The 18,061-nt window shown below is 43.2% G+C and overlaps 1 protein-coding gene across 2 annotated transcripts in view; it reads left to right on the forward strand.

The window, feature by feature from the left end:
* The window catches only part of ANKRD42 (ankyrin repeat domain 42), a 106,500-nt gene that overhangs the window by 73,071 nt on the left and 15,368 nt on the right, over positions 1 to 18,061 (forward strand). For both annotated transcript variants that reach the window (XM_063951339.1, XM_063951340.1), the window contains one exon: positions 17,075 to 17,201. In XM_063951339.1, coding sequence (XP_063807409.1) covers positions 17,075 to 17,201 — 127 coding nt within the window. The remainder of the gene's footprint in view (positions 1 to 17,074; positions 17,202 to 18,061) is intronic.

Below are 18,061 nucleotides of genomic sequence, written 5' to 3' on the forward strand. Positions count from 1 at the left end.
TTCACATAATGGCACACGGTATGAGCCGAAATTCACATAATGGCACACGGTATGAGCCGAAATTCACATAATGGCACAAGGTATGAGCCGAAATTCACATAATGGCACACGGTATGAGCCGAAATTCACATAATGGCACACGGTATGAGCCGAAATTCACATAATACCACACGGTATGAGCCGAAATTCACATTATGGCACACGGTATGAGCCGAAATTCACATTATGGCACACGGTATGAGCCGAAATTCACATAATGGCACACGGTATGAGCCGAAATTCACATAATGGCACACGGTATGAGCCAAAATTCACATAATAGCACACGGTATGAGCCGAAATTCACATAATGGCACACGGTATGAGCCGAAATTCACATAATGGCACACGGTATGAGCCGAAATTCACATAATAGCACACGGTATGAGCCGAAATTCACATAATGGCACACGGTATGAGCCGAAATTCACATAATGGCACACGGTATGAGCCGAAATTCACATAATGGCACACGGTATGAGCCGAAATTCACATAATGGCACACGGTATGAGCCGAAATTCACATAATGGCACACGGTATGAGCCGAAATTCACATAATGGCACACGGTATGAGCCGAAATTCACATAATGGCACACGGTATGAGCCGAAATTCACATAATGGCACACGGTATGAGCCGAAATTCACATAATAGCACACGGTATGAGCCGAAATTCACATAATAGCACACGGTATGAGCCGAAATTCACATAATAGCACACGGTATGAGCCAAAATTCACATAATACCACACGGTATGAGCCAAAATTCACATAATGGCACACGGTATGAGCCGAAATTCACATAATGGCACACGGTATGAGCCGAAATTCACATAATGGCACACGGTATGAGCCGAAATTCACATAATGGCACACGGTATGAGCCGAAATTCACATAATAGCACACGGTATGAGCCGAAATTCACATAATACCACACGGTATGAGCCGAAATTCACATTATACCACACGATATGAGCCGAAATTCACATTATACCACACGGTATGAGCCGAAATTCACATTATACCACACGGTATGATCCGAAATTCACATTATAGCACACGGTATGAGCCGAAATTCACATAATACCACACGGTATGAGCCGAAATTCACATAATAGCACACGGTATGAGCCGAAATTCACATAATAGCACACGGTATGAGCCGAAATTCACATAATGGCACACGGTATGAGCCAAAATTCACATAATGGCACACGGTATGAGCCGAAATTCACATAATGGCACACGGTATGAGCCGAAATTCACATAATAGCACACGGTATGAGCCGAAATTCACATTCTAGCACACGGTATGAGCCAAAATTCACATAATACCACACGGTATGAGCCGAAATTCACATTATAGCACACGGTATGAGCCGAAATTCACATAATAGCACACGGTATGAGCCGAAATTCACATAATAGCACACGGTATGAGCCGAAATTCACATAATACCACAGGGTATGAGCCGAAATTCACATTATAGCACACGGTATGAGCCGAAATTCACATTATAGCACACGGTATGAGCCGAAATTCACATAATAGCACACGGTATGAGCCGAAATTCACATAATGGCACACGGTATGAGCCGAAATTCACATTATAGCACACGGTATGAGCCGAAATTCACATTATACCACACGGTATGAGCCGAAATTCACATTATACCACACGAGAAGAGCCGAAATTCACATTATACCACACGGTATGAGCCGAAATTCACATTATACCACACGGTATGATCCGAAATTCACAATATAGCACACGGTATGAGCCGAAATTCACATTGCAGCACACGGTATGAGCCGAAATTCACATAATACCACGCGGTATGAGCCGAAATTCACATTATAGCACACGGTATGAGCCGAAATTCACATAATACCACACGGTATGAGCCGAAATTCACATAATACCACACGGTATGAGCCGAAATTCACATTATAGCACACGGTATGAGCCGAAATTCACATAATAGCACACGGTATGAGCCGAAATTCACATAATATCACACGGTATGAGCCGAAATTCACATTATAGCACACGGTATGAGCCGAAATTCACATTATAGCACACGGTATGAGCCGAAATTCACATAATAGCACACGGTATGAGCCGAAATTCACATAATAGCACACAGTATGAGCCGAAATTCACATAATGACACACGGTATGAGCCGAAATTCACATAATAGCACACGGTATGAGCCGAAATTCACATAATAGCACACGGTATGAGCCAAAATTCACATAATAGCACACGGTATGAGCCGAAATTCACATAATACCACACGGTATGAGACGAAATTCACATTATAGCACACGGTATGAGCCGAAATTCACATAATAGCACACGGTATGAGCCGAAATTCACATAATAGCACACGGTATGAGCCGAAATTCACATTATAGCACACGGTATGAGCCGAAATGCACATTATAGCACACGGTATGATCCGAAATTCACATAATAGCACACGGTATGAGCCGAAATTCACATTATAGCACACGGTATGAGCCGAAATTCACATAATACCACACGGTATGAGCCGAAATTCACATTATAGCACATGGTATGAGCCGAAATTCACATAATAGCACACAGTATGAGCCGAAATTCACATAATAGCACACGGTATGAGCCAAAATTCACATAATGGCACACGGTATGAGCCGAAATTCACATAATGGCACACGGTATGAGCCGAAATTCACATAATAGCACACGGTATGAGCCAAAATTCACATAATAGCACACGGTATGAGCCGAAATTCACATAATGGCACACGGTATGAGCCGAAATTCACATAATGGCACACGGTATGAGCCGAAATTCACATTATAGCACACGGTATGAGCCGAAATTCACATTATACCACACGGTATGAGCCGAAATTCACATTATACCACACGATAAGAGGCGAAATTCACATTATACCACACGGTATGAGCCGAAATTCACATTATACCACACGGTATGATCCGAAATTCACATTATAGCACACGGTATGAGCTGAAATTCACATTGCAGCACACGATATGAGCCGAAATTCACATAATACCACGCGGTATGAGCCGAAATTCACATTATAGCACACGGTATGAGCCAAAATTCACATAATAGCACACGGTATGAGCCGAAATTCACATTATAGCACACGGTATGAGCCGAAATTCACATAATGGCACACGTTATGAGCCGAAATTCACATAATGGCACACGGTATGAGCCGAAATTCACGTAATAGCACACGGTATGAGCCAAAATTCACATAATAGCACACGGTATGAGACGAAATTCACATAATGGCACACGGTATGAGCCGAAATTCACATTATAGCACACGGTATGAGCCGAAATTCACATTATACCACACGGTATGAGCCGAAATTCACATTATACCACAAGATAAGAGCCGAAATTCACATTATACCACACGGTATGAGCCGAAATTCACATTATACCACACGGTATGATCCGAAATTCACATTATAGCACACGGTATGAGCCGAAATTCACATTGCAGCACACGGTATGAGCCGAAATTCACATAATACCACGCGGTATGAGCCGAAATTCACATTATAGCACACGGTATGAGCCGAAATTCACATAATACCACACGGTATGAGCCGAAATTCACATTATAGCACACGGTATGAGCCGAAATTCACATAATAGCACACTGTATGAGCCGAAATTCACATTATAGCACACGGTATGAGCCAAAATTCACATAATAGCACACGGTATGAGCCGAAATTCACATAATAGCACACGGTATGAGCCGAAATTCACATTATAGCACACGGTATGAGCCGAAATTCACATTATAGCACACGGTATGAGCCGAAATTCACATAATAGCACACGGTATGAGCTGAAATTCACATAATAGCACACGGTATGAGCCAAAATTCACATAATAGCACACAGTATGAGCCGAAATTCACATAATGACACACGGTATGAGCCGAAATTCACATAATAGCACACGGTATGAGCCGAAATTCACATAATAGCACACGGTATGAGCCAAAATTCACATAATGGCACACGGTATGAGCCGAAATTCACATAATGGCACACGGTATGAGCCGAAATTCACATAATGGCACACGGTATGAGCCGAAATTCACATAATGGCACACGGTATGAGCCGAAATTCACATAATAGCACACGGTATGAGCCAAAATTCACATAATAGCACACGGTATGAGCCAAAATTCACATAATAGCACACGGTATGAGCCAAAATTCACATAATGGCACACGGTATGAGCCGAAATTCACATAATACCACACGGTATGAGCCGAAATTCACATAATGGCACACGGTATGAGCCGAAATTCACATAATGGCACACGGTATGAGCCGAAATTCACATAATAGCACACGGTATGAGCCAAAATTCACATAATAGCACACGGTATGAGCCGAAATTCACATAATACCACACGGTATGAGCCAAAATTCACATTATAGCACACGGTATGAGCCGAAATTCACATTATAGCACACGGTATGAGCCGAAATTCACATAATGGCACACGGTATGAGCCGAAATTCACATAATGGCACACGGTATGAGCCGAAATTCACATAATGGCACACGGTATGAGCCGAAATTCACATAATAGCACACGGTATGAGCCAAAATTCACATAATAGCACACGGTATGAGCCGAAATTCACATAATACCACACGGTATGAGCCGAAATTCACATTATACCACACGATATGAGCCGAAATTCACATTATACCACACGGTATGAGCCGAAATTCACATTATACCACACGGTATGATCCGAAATTCACATTATAGCACACGGTATGAGCCGAAATTCACATAATACCACAAGGTATGAGCCGAAATTCACATAATAGCACACGGTATGAGCCGAAATTCACATAATAGCACACGGTATGAGCCGAAATTCACATAATAGCACACGGTATGAGCCAAAATTCACATAATGGCACACGGTATGAGCCGAAATTCACATAATGGCACACGGTATGAGCCGAAATTCACATTATAGCACACGGTATGAGCCGAAATTCACATAATAGCACACGGTATGAGCCGAAATTCACATAATAGCACACGGTATGAGCCGAAATTCACATAATACCACAGGGTATGAGCCGAAATTCACATTATAGCACACGGTATGAGCCGAAATTCACATTATAGCACACGGTATGAGCCGAAATTCACATTATAGCACACGGTATGAGCCGAAATTCACATAATAGCACACGGTATGAGCCGAAATTCAAATAATACCACACGGTATGAGCCGAAATTCACATTATAGCACACGGTATGAGCCGAAATGCACATTATAGCACACGTTATGAGCCGAAATTCACATAATAGCACACGGTATGAGCCAAAATTCACATTATAGCACACGGTATGAGCCGAAATTCACATAATGGCACACGGTATGAGCCGAAATTCACATAATAGCACACGGTATGAGCCAAAATTCACATAATGGCACACGGTATGAGCCGAAATTCACATAATGGCACACGGTATGAGCCGAAATTCACATAATAGCACACGGTATGAGCCGAAATTCACATTATAGCACACGGTATGAGCCGAAATTCACATAATAGCACACGGTATGAGCCAAAATTCACATAATGGCACACGGTATGAGCCGAAATTCACATAATGGCACACGGTATGAGCCGAAATTCACATTATAGCACACGGTATGAGCCGAAATTCACATAATAGCACACGGTATGAGCCGAAATTCACATAATAGCACACGGTATGAGCCGAAATTCACATAATACCACAGGGTATGAGCCGAAATTCACATTATAGCACACGGTATGAGCCGAAATTCACATTATAGCACACGGTATGAGCCGAAATTCACATTATAGCACACGGTATGAGCCGAAATTCACATAATAGCACACGGTATGAGCCGAAATTCAAATAATACCACACGGTATGAGCCGAAATTCACATTATAGCACACGGTATGAGCCGAAATGCACATTATAGCACACGTTATGAGCCGAAATTCACATAATAGCACACGGTATGAGCCAAAATTCACATTATAGCACACGGTATGAGCCGAAATTCACATAATGGCACACGGTATGAGCCGAAATTCACATAATAGCACACGGTATGAGCCAAAATTCACATAATGGCACACGGTATGAGCCGAAATTCACATAATGGCACACGGTATGAGCCGAAATTCACATAATAGCACACGGTATGAGCCGAAATTCACATTATAGCACACGGTATGAGCCAAAATTCACATAATACCACACGGTATGAGCCGAAATTCACATTATAGCACACGGTATGAGCCGAAATTCACATAATAGCACACGGTATGAGCCGAAATTCACATAATAGCACACGGTATGAGCCGAAATTCACATAATACCACAGGGTATGAGCCGAAATTCACATTATAGCACACGGTATGAGCCGAAATTCACATTATAGCACACGGTATGAGCCGAAATTCACATAATAGCACACGGTATGAGCCGAAATTCAAATAATACCACACGGTATGAGCCGAAATTCACATTATAGCACACGGTATGAGCCGAAATGCACATTATAGCACACGGTATGAGCCGAAATTCACATAATAGCACACGGTATGAGCCGAAATTCACATTATAGCACACGGTATGAGCCGAAATTCACATAATACCACACGGTATGAGCAGAAATTCACATTATAGCACACGGTATGAGCCGAAATTCACATTATAGCACACGGTATGAGCCGAAATTCACATAATAGCACACGGTATGAGCCGAAATTCACATAATGGCACACGGTATGAGCTGAAATTCACTTAATAGCACACGGTATGAGCCGAAATTCACATAATACCACACGGTATGAGCCGAAATTCACATTATAGCACACGGTATGAGCCGAAATGCACATTATAGCACACGGTATGATCCGAAATTCACATAATAGCACACGGTATGAGCCGAAATTCACATTATAGCACACGGTATGAGCCGAAATTCACATAATACCACACGGTATGAGCCGAAATTCACATTATAGCACATGGTATGAGCCGAAATTCACATAATAGCACACGGTATGAGCCGAAATTCACATAATAGCACACGGTATGAGCCAAAATTCACATAATAGCACACGGTATGAGCCGAAATTCACATAATGGCACACGGTATGAGCCGAAATTCACATAATGGCACACGGTATGAGCCGAAATTCACATTATAGCACACGGTATGAGCCGAAATTCACATTATACCACACGGTATGAGCCGAAATTCACATTATACCACACGAGAAGAGCCGAAATTCACATTATACCACACGGTATGAGCCGAAATTCACATTATACCACACGGTATGATCCGAAATTCACAATATAGCACACGGTATGAGCCGAAATTCACATTGCAGCACACGGTATGAGCCGAAATTCACATAATACCACGCGGTATGAGCCGAAATTCACATTATAGCACACGGTATGAGCCGAAATTCACATAATACCACACGGTATGAGCCGAAATTCACATAATACCACACGGTATGAGCCGAAATTCACATAATAGCACACGGTATGAGCCGAAATTCACATTATAGCACACGGTATGAGCCAAAATTCACATAATAGCACACGGTATGAGCCGAAATTCACATAATATCACACGGTATGAGCCGAAATTCACATTATAGCACACGGTATGAGCCGAAATTCACATTATAGCACACGGTATGAGCCGAAATTCACATAATAGCACACGGTATGAGCCGAAATTCACATAATAGCACACGGTATGAGCCGAAATTCACATAATAGCACACAGTATGAGCCGAAATTCACATAATGACACACGGTATGAGCCGAAATTCACATAATAGCACACGGTATGAGCCAAAATTCACATAATAGCACACGGTATGAGCCGAAATTCACATAATACCACACGGTATGAGACGAAATTCACATTATAGCACACGGTATGAGCCGAAATTCACATAATAGCACACGGTATGAGCCGAAATTCACATAATAGCACACGGTATGAGCCGAAATTCACATAATAGCACACGGTATGAGCCGAAATTCACATTATAGCACACGGTATGAGCCGAAATGCACATTATAGCACACGGTATGAGCCGAAATGCACATTATAGCACACGGTATGATCCGAAATTCACATAATAGCACACGGTATGAGCCGAAATTCACATTATAGCACACGGTATGAGCCGAAATTCACATAATACCACACGGTATGAGCCGAAATTCACATTATAGCACACGGTATGAGCCGAAATTCACATAATAGCACACAGTATGAGCCGAAATTCACATAATAGCACACGGTATGAGCCAAAATTCACATAATGGCACACGGTATGAGCCGAAATTCACATAATGGCACACGGTATGAGCCGAAATTCACATAATAGCACACGGTATGAGCCAAAATTCACATAATAGCACACGGTATGAGCCGAAATTCACATAATGGCACACGGTATGAGCCGAAATTCACATAATGGCACACGGTATGAGCCGAAATTCACATTATAGCACACGGTATGAGCCGAAATTCACATTATACCACACGGTATGAGCCGAAATTCACATTATACCACACGATAAGAGGCGAAATTCACATTATACCACACGGTATGAGCCGAAATTCACATTATACCACACGGTATGATCCGAAATTCACATTATAGCACACGGTATGAGCTGAAATTCACATTGCAGCACACGGTATGAGCCGAAATTCACATAATACCACGCGGTATGAGCCGAAATTCACATTATAGCACACGGTATGAGCCAAAATTCACATAATAGCACACGGTATGAGCCGAAATTCACATTATAGCACACGGTATGAGCCGAAATTCACATAATGGCACACGTTATGAGCCGAAATTCACATAATGGCACACGGTATGAGCCGAAATTCACGTAATAGCACACGGTATGAGCCAAAATTCACATAATAGCACACGGTATGAGACGAAATTCACATAATGGCACACGGTATGAGCCGAAATTCACATTATAGCACACGGTATGAGCCGAAATTCACATTATAGCACACGGTATGAGCCGAAATTCACATTATACCACACGGTATGAGCCGAAATTCACATTATACCACAAGATAAGAGCCGAAATTCACATTATACCACACGGTATGAGCCGAAATTCACATTATACCACACGGTATGATCCGAAATTCACATTATAGCACACGGTATGAGCCGAAATTCACATTGCAGCACACGGTATGAGCCGAAATTCACATAATACCACGCGGTATGAGCCGAAATTCACATTATAGCACACGGTATGAGCCGAAATTCACATAATACCACACGGTATGAGCCGAAATTCACATTATAGCACACGGTATGAGCCGAAATTCACATAATAGCACACTGTATGAGCCGAAATTCACATTATAGCACACGGTATGAGCCAAAATTCACATAATAGCACACGGTATGAGCCGAAATTCACATAATATCACACGGTATGAGCCGAAATTCACATTATAGCACACGGTATGAGCCGAAATTCACATAATGACACACGGTATGAGCCGAAATTCACATAATAGCACACGGTATGAGCCGAAATTCACATAATAGCACACGGTATGAGCCAAAATTCACATAATAGCACACGGTATGAGCCGAAATTCACATAATACCACATGGTATGAGACGAAATTCACATTATAGCACACGGTATGAGCCGAAATTCACATAATAGCACACGGTATGAGCCGAAATTCACATAATACCACACGGTATGAGCCGAAATTCACATTATAGCACACGGTATGAGCCGAAATGCACATTATAGCACACGGTATGATCCGAAATTCACATAATAGCACACGGTATGAGCCGAAATTCACATTATAGCACACGGTATGAGCCGAAATTCACATAATACCACACGGTATGAGCCGAAATTCACATTATAGCACATGGTATGAGCCGAAATTCACATAATAGCACACAGTATGAGCCGAAATTCACATAATAGCACACGGTATGAGCCAAAATTCACATAATAGCACACGGTATGAGCCGAAATTCACATAATGGCACACGGTATGAGCCGAAATTCACATAATAGCACACGGTATGAGCCAAAATTCACATAATAGCACACGGTATGAGCCGAAATTCACATAATGGCACACGGTATGAGCCGAAATTCACATTATAGCACACGGTATGAGCCGAAATTCACATTATACCACACGGTATGAGCCGAAATTCACATTATACCACACGATAAGAGCCGAAATTCACATTATACCACACGGTATGAGCCGAAATTCACATTATACCACACGGTATGATCCGAAATTCACAATATAGCACATGGTATGAGCCGAAATTCACATTGCAGCACACGGTATGAGCCGAAATTCACATAATACCACGCGGTATGAGCCGAAATTCACATTATAGCACACGGTATGAGCCGAAATTCACATAATACCACACGGTATGAGCCGAAATTCACATAATAGCACACGGTATGAGCCGAAATTCACATTATAGCACACGGTATGAGCCGAAATTCACATTATAGCACACGGTATGAGCCGAAATTCACATAATACCACACGGTATGAGCCGAAATTTACATTATACCACACGATATGAGCCGAAATTCACATTATACCACACGGTATGAGCCGAAATTCACATTATACCACACGGTATGATCCGAAATTCACATTATAGCACACGGTATGAGCCGAAATTCACATAATACCACATGGTATGAGCCGAAATTCACATAATGGCACACGGTATGAGCCGAAATTCACATAATGGCACACGGTATGAGCCGAAATTCACATAATGGCACACGGTATGAGCCGAAATTCACATAATAGCACACGGTATGAGCCAAAATTCACATAATAGCACACGGTATGAGCCGAAATTCACATAATACCACACGGTATGAGCCAAAATTCACATAATACCACACGGTATGAGCCAAAATTCACATTATAGCACACGGTATGAGCCGAAATTCACATAATGGCACACGGTATGAGCCGAAATTCACATAATGGCACACGGTATGAGCCGAAATTCACATAATGGCACACGGTATGAGCCGAAATTCACATAATAGCACACGGTATGAGCCAAAATTCACATAATAGCACACGGTATGAGCCGAAATTCACATAATACCACACGGTATGAGCCGAAATTCACATTATACCACACGATAAGAGCCGAAATTCACATTATACCACACGGTATGAGCCAAAATTCACATTATACCACACGGTATGATCCGAAATTCACATTATAGCACACGGTATGAGCTGAAATTCACATTGCAGCACACGGTATGAGCCGAAATTCACATAATACCACGCGGTATGAGCCGAAATTCACATAATAGCACACGGTATGAGCCGAAATTCACATTATAGCACACGGTATGAGCCGAAATTCACATAATGGCACACGTTATGAGCCGAAATTCACATAATGGCACACGGTATGAGCCGAAATTCACGTAATAGCACACGGTATGAGCCAAAATTCACATAATAGCACACGGTATGAGACGAAATTCACATAATGGCACACGGTATGAGCCGAAATTCACATTATAGCACACGGTATGAGCCGAAATTCACATTATACCACACGGTATGAGCCGAAATTCACATTATACCACAAGATAAGAGCCGAAATTCACATTATACCACACGGTATGAGCCGAAATTCACATTATACCACACGGTATGATCCGAAATTCACATTATAGCACACGGTATGAGCCGAAATTCACATTGCAGCACACGGTATGAGCCGAAATTCACATAATACCACGCGGTATGAGCCGAAATTCACATTATAGCACACGGTATGAGCCGAAATTCACATAATACCACACGGTATGAGCCGAAATTCACATTATAGCACACGGTATGAGCCGAAATTCACATAATAGCACACTGTATGAGCCGAAATTCACATTATAGCACACGGTATGAGCCAAAATTCACATAATAGCACACGGTATGAGCCGAAATTCACATAATATCACACGGTATGAGCCGAAATTCACATTATAGCACACGGTATGAGCCGAAATTCACATTATAGCACACGGTATGAGCCGAAATTCACATAATAGCACACGGTATGAGCTGAAATTCACATAATAGCACACAGTATGAGCCAAAATTCACATAATAGCACACAGTATGAGCCGAAATTCACATAATGACACACGGTATGAGCCGAAATTCACATAATAGCACACGGTATGAGCCGAAATTCACATAATAGCACACGGTATGAGCCAAAATTCACATAATAGCACACGGTATGAGCCGAAATTCACATAATACCACACGGTATGAGACGAAATTCACATTATAGCACACGGTATGAGCCGAAATTCACATAATAGCACACGGTATGAGCCGAAATTCACATAATACCACACGGTATGAGCCGAAATTCACATTATAGCACACGGTATGAGCCGAAATGCACATTATAGCACACGGTATGATCCGAAATTCACATAATAGCACACGGTATGAGCCAAAATTCACATAATAGCACACGGTATGAGCCGAAATTCACATAATGGCACACGGTATGAGCCGAAATTCACATTATAGCACACGGTATGAGCCGAAATTCACATTATACCACACGGTATGAGCCAAAATTCACATTATACCACACGATAAGAGCCGAAATTCACATTATACCACACGGTATGAGCCGAAATTCACATTATACCACACGGTATGATCCGAAATTCACAATATAGCACATGGTATGAGCCGAAATTCACATTGCAGCACACGGTATGAGCCGAAATTAACATAATACCACGCGGTATGAGCCGAAATTCACATTATAGCACACGGTATGAGCCGAAATTCACATAATACCACACGGTATGAGCCGAAATTCACATTATAGCACACGGTATGAGCCGAAATTCACATAATAGCACACGGTATGAGCCGAAATTCACATTATAGCACACGGTATGAGCCAAAATTCACATAATAGCACACGGTATGAGCCGAAATTCACATTATAGCACACGGTATTAGCCGAAATTCACATTATAGCACACGGTATGAGCCGAAATTCACATAATAGCACACGGTATGAGCCGAAATTCACATTATACCACACGATAAGAGCCGAAATTCACATTATACCACACGGTATGAGCCGAAATTCACATTATACCACACGGTATGATCAGAAATTCACATTATAGCACACGGTATGAGCCGAAATTCACATTGCAGCACACGGTATGAGCCGAAATTCACATAATAGCACGCGGTATGAGCCGAAATTCACATAATACCACACGGTATGAGCCGAAATTCACATTATAGCACACGGTATGAGCCGAAATTCACATAATACCACACGGTATGAGCCGAAATTCACATAATAGCACACGGTATGAGCCGAAATTCACATTATAGCACACGGTATGAGCCGAAATTCACATAATAGCACACGGTATGAGCCGAAATTCACATAATAGCACACGGTATGAGCCGAAATTCACATAATACCACACGGTATGAGCCGAAATTCACATTATAGCACACGGTATGAGCCGAAATTCACATAATAGCACACGGTATGAGCCGAAATTCACATTATAGCACACGGTATGAGCCGAAATTCACATTATAGCACACGGTATGAGCCAAAATTCACATTATGCCACAAGGTATGCATACACATATACTGTTTTTCCTTGGTACAAACAGTATATGTTTCCAAGCAACATATACTGTTTATACCTAAAGATAAACTGACCTCCTCTGGGAGCTTCAGATGGCGGCAATGGGGAGGCAGGGAGCGGGCCACCCACTCAGACGGCTCTCCTCTGCTCCATGCGGTAGTGGCGACTGGCGAGCGTCCTGCCCCAGCAGGGCCGGATTAAGGTTTGAGGGGGGCCCCTGGACAACAAATTTTTATTCATGGGATCACAGACAGCAAACAGAAACCAACAGATGGCAATTATAGCATAATACAGTACAAATATAACCTAACAGTTGGTACGTATATAGGAAATCAAGAGAAAATGATCCATTTTTGACCCAGAGAGCGGGTATAATAAGACAGAGAGAATAGCAGTCGGCCGAAAGTCTAACCGACTAATATTGAGAAATAGTATAGAATAGGATATGAAAAGGGAGAGAGAAAGGGGAAGAGAAAAAGGAAAATACAGAAGGATAGAATATGGTAGGTTAGAATCCCCGGGAGGGTTCCATCAGATATGACACAAGGGCATTATTAGTTGAAAGGTGAAGGGGCATGTTGTGTAGTCAGCCAAGGACCCCATATTTTATCAAATGACTTGGAGGAGCAATTAATGATACTAGTCATATAGGGGGTCATTCCGAGTTGTTCGCTCGCAAGCTGCTTTTAGCAGCTTTGCACACGCTAAGCCGCCGCCTACTGGGAGTGAATCTTAGCTTATCAAAATTGCGAACGAAAGATTAGCAGAATTGCGAATAGACTTCTCTGTGCAGTTTCTGAGTAGCTCCAGACTTACTCTTCCAGTGCGATCAGTTCAGTGCTTGTCGTTCCTGGTTTGACGTCACAAACACACCCAGCGTTCGCCCAGACACTCCTCCGTTTCTCCAGCCACTCCCGCGTTTTTCCCAGAAACGGTAGCGTTTTTTCGCACACACCCATAAAATGGCCAGTTTCCGCCCAGAAACACCCACTTCCTGTCAATCACATGACGATCACCAGAACGAAGAAAAAACCTCGTAATGCCGTGAGTAAAATACCAAACTGCATAGCAAATTTACTTGGCGCAGTCGCACTGCGGACATTGCGCATGCGCATTAGCGACTATTCGCTCCGTTGCGAGAAAAAAATAACGAGCGAACAACTCGGAATGACCCCCTTAGTCCATACGGTAAACGTACCATATGCGGGCAATTATAGACTGCATGGAAGGTGGAATGGGGTTTTTCCAGTCCGCGGCCAATTGACATGTCATTGCCGAAACTATATGACGTAGTAGTTTATTTTGATGGTTTGTCAGCGTTGGCAGGTTTACGGGGAGAAGAATGTATTTAGGATCATAAGGAATGGGAATCTGTAGCAAATTAGTAATAAGATTAATCACATCTCTCTAAACATTTACAATTTTAGGGCACGACCACCATATATGCAGGAAAGAGCCCTCTGCGCCACATCCTCTCCAACATCTATCCGATGTATCCGGGTACATTCTGCTTAAGCGAGATGGTACATAATACCATCTATATAATAATTTGTAGACGTTCTCTTTGATTCTAACGCAGATGGAGCTAGATGCAGCGTTACCCCAGGCCTCAGACCATTCCTCATCATCTAAGGCCGAGCCTAGATCCAGTTCCCATGCCCTCTCGTGAGGATCACGTTGAGAGGGTGGTTCTCCATCGAGAGCGGCATATAAGAGGGAAATTAAACCTTTGGTTGAAGGACGTCTGAAACAGACTGTCTCGAACGTGGTCAGGGGTCTGCTAGAGAGGACGTGGCTCATTGCGGAATGAAAGTGTCTAAGTTGTAAATATTGATACAAATATTTGGACGGGATGTCAATACCTTCCTGAATCTGGGAAAACTGAGGGAAACTAGTGTCTTTGGTGATATCATTCAGATATAAGATACCTCTATCCTGCCAGGGGGCAAATAGTGATTTGTGTGTACCAGGGGAAAATGCTGGGTTGTGTAATATAGGGATGATGGGGAAGGGGGCCGGGGCCAAGATGTATTTCTTATTGGCAAAGTCCCAAACCGTCATGTAGGGGCCCCTATTAACATAATTGTGTTACAAAAAAAGTGTGTGTGTGTGTGTGTGTATATATATATATATATATATATACACACACATACAGTATATATATTTGCAGACATATGTTTCTGTAGTTAGACACACAGCTGTAAATGACTCTACTTTGTGGACACATACCAGTAAAGAGAAGCCAACTCCTGGTGCCCAGGCATGCCCACGTGGCATCTTACATAAATTAGGGGCAACGCCACCCGCACACACATCAGAAACAGCTGTTAGGTCCCCGTCGGACTTCCAGGTGGAAATAGCGCCCCCCACCCACTGAGAGCGAGCCGCAACGCGTACGCTGCAGGCAGCAGTGATACAGCGCTGCCGGCTCTATCGTGAGACTCCGAGTGGAGGAGAGAAGGGGAAAGCCTCTCCTCCGAGTCTTCCGGCTGTACGCAGCGCACTGTAATGAGTCATTATGACTCATTAGTACTGCTGCCGCCGTAACGTGACCATTCATCGCGGCGCGCGCCGTCTGCGCCGCCGCTTCTTTTTTAAAGGCACTGCTGTGTGTTTTTTTTTTTTTTTTTTTAAGTACCAGACATGACAGGGGGGGCACGGGCCCGCGTGCCCCCCCCCTGGATCCGCCACTGCCGCAGTCTAACCCTAACCCTCCCTCCCCTGCAGCCTAACCCTAACCCTCCCTTCCCCGCAGTCTAACCCTAACCCACCCTCCCCCGCAGTTTAACCCTAATCCACCCTTCCTTCCCCGCAGTCTAACCCTAGCCCTCCCTCCCCTGCAGCCTAACCCTAACCCTCCCTCCCCTGCAGCCTAACCCTAACCCTCCCTCCCCCACAGTCCAACCCTAACCCTCCCTCCCCTGCAGCCTAACCCTAACCTCGACCGCTGGGATCCTGACCAGATCCCACTGTGACATTATCAGTATTTTCACTGAAATGACAAATAACACAAGACAGAGGGCATACAGCAATTATTATCATATGTGCACATAGGTGGCAATATCTATATGTACAGCTGCTGGCAGGTAGGTTATGCTGGGACATGTAGTCACACAACAGCTGCAGTACGTCCGCTGGTTATTGGTCTGCAGTGGTATAACCCGTCACGTCTTATCTCTTGCAGTGAGAGCTTACAACAAGATGAGAGAACTCGAGAAACTTCTGGAGATTGCAAAAAGCAATTATAAGCATCTTGGGGGGATCCTGGAAGAAGAAAGTCAGAGGAAGAGAGAACAGAAAGCGTCTGAGAGGTAACATCTAGTATATATCTGGAAGGAAGACGTTTCTTTACCATAGGCAACGAGAACACTGGGAATGTATCTTTTTATCAGAACATGGTATTTAAGTCCCCACTTTAGGCCTGGCATCAGTAATAACGCTGGCCGCAGGGGGGGCTTGAGGCAAAGGTGCCCCGCACCACACCCCTGCACCTAATACAGATCCCACTGGTGTAATACAGCACTCTCTTCCTCTGTGATCTCCTGGCAGAGCCATCTTTCGGGTGATACCGTTAGGAAGATGTCACATGGTATAGCACTGTTCCTGTTATCTGCGTGTGATCCATTTCCTGAAAAATAGCACTGGAAAGATGGGGCCGCTTGCCCAAGGTGCCAGAGGTGGGGTTGTTACCCTCTGCACGGGGTGCGTGTGTGTAGGAGGGGGGGGCGGCGTGCTTGTTCTGAAGGGTGTTATTTAAAAAAGCTGATTGTTGCTTCTTTTTGGTATATTGTCACTGGATAAGTAGGGATGGCCATCGTCCATCGATGTTTCTCAATCATCGATGGTGTATGGCTGATGGTGAATACTTTTGCCATCTATGGGGGAGAACCAGATGGTTTCCCACCATTGATGCTACAGAACCACCTGATGGTTATTTTATTTTCTCTGCAAGCTGCCAGGAAACGGAGCATAGCCCCGCCCCTGACACCTGCAAAGCCCTGCCCCCAGAATGTGACAGAACAAGGATCACCATTGGTTTGGTAAAAAGCATAAATGGTCATCCATTGCATCATTTTGCAACCATCGATGGTAACCATCGTTAGTAAACACACTGATGGCCATCCCTGCTGGATAATAAAGCAGGATTGATATATCGAGGGACAGTGGAATA

This window comes from Pseudophryne corroboree, chromosome 2 (genome assembly GCF_028390025.1).
Source record: "Pseudophryne corroboree isolate aPseCor3 chromosome 2, aPseCor3.hap2, whole genome shotgun sequence".
Lineage (NCBI taxonomy): Eukaryota > Metazoa > Chordata > Amphibia > Anura > Myobatrachidae > Pseudophryne > Pseudophryne corroboree.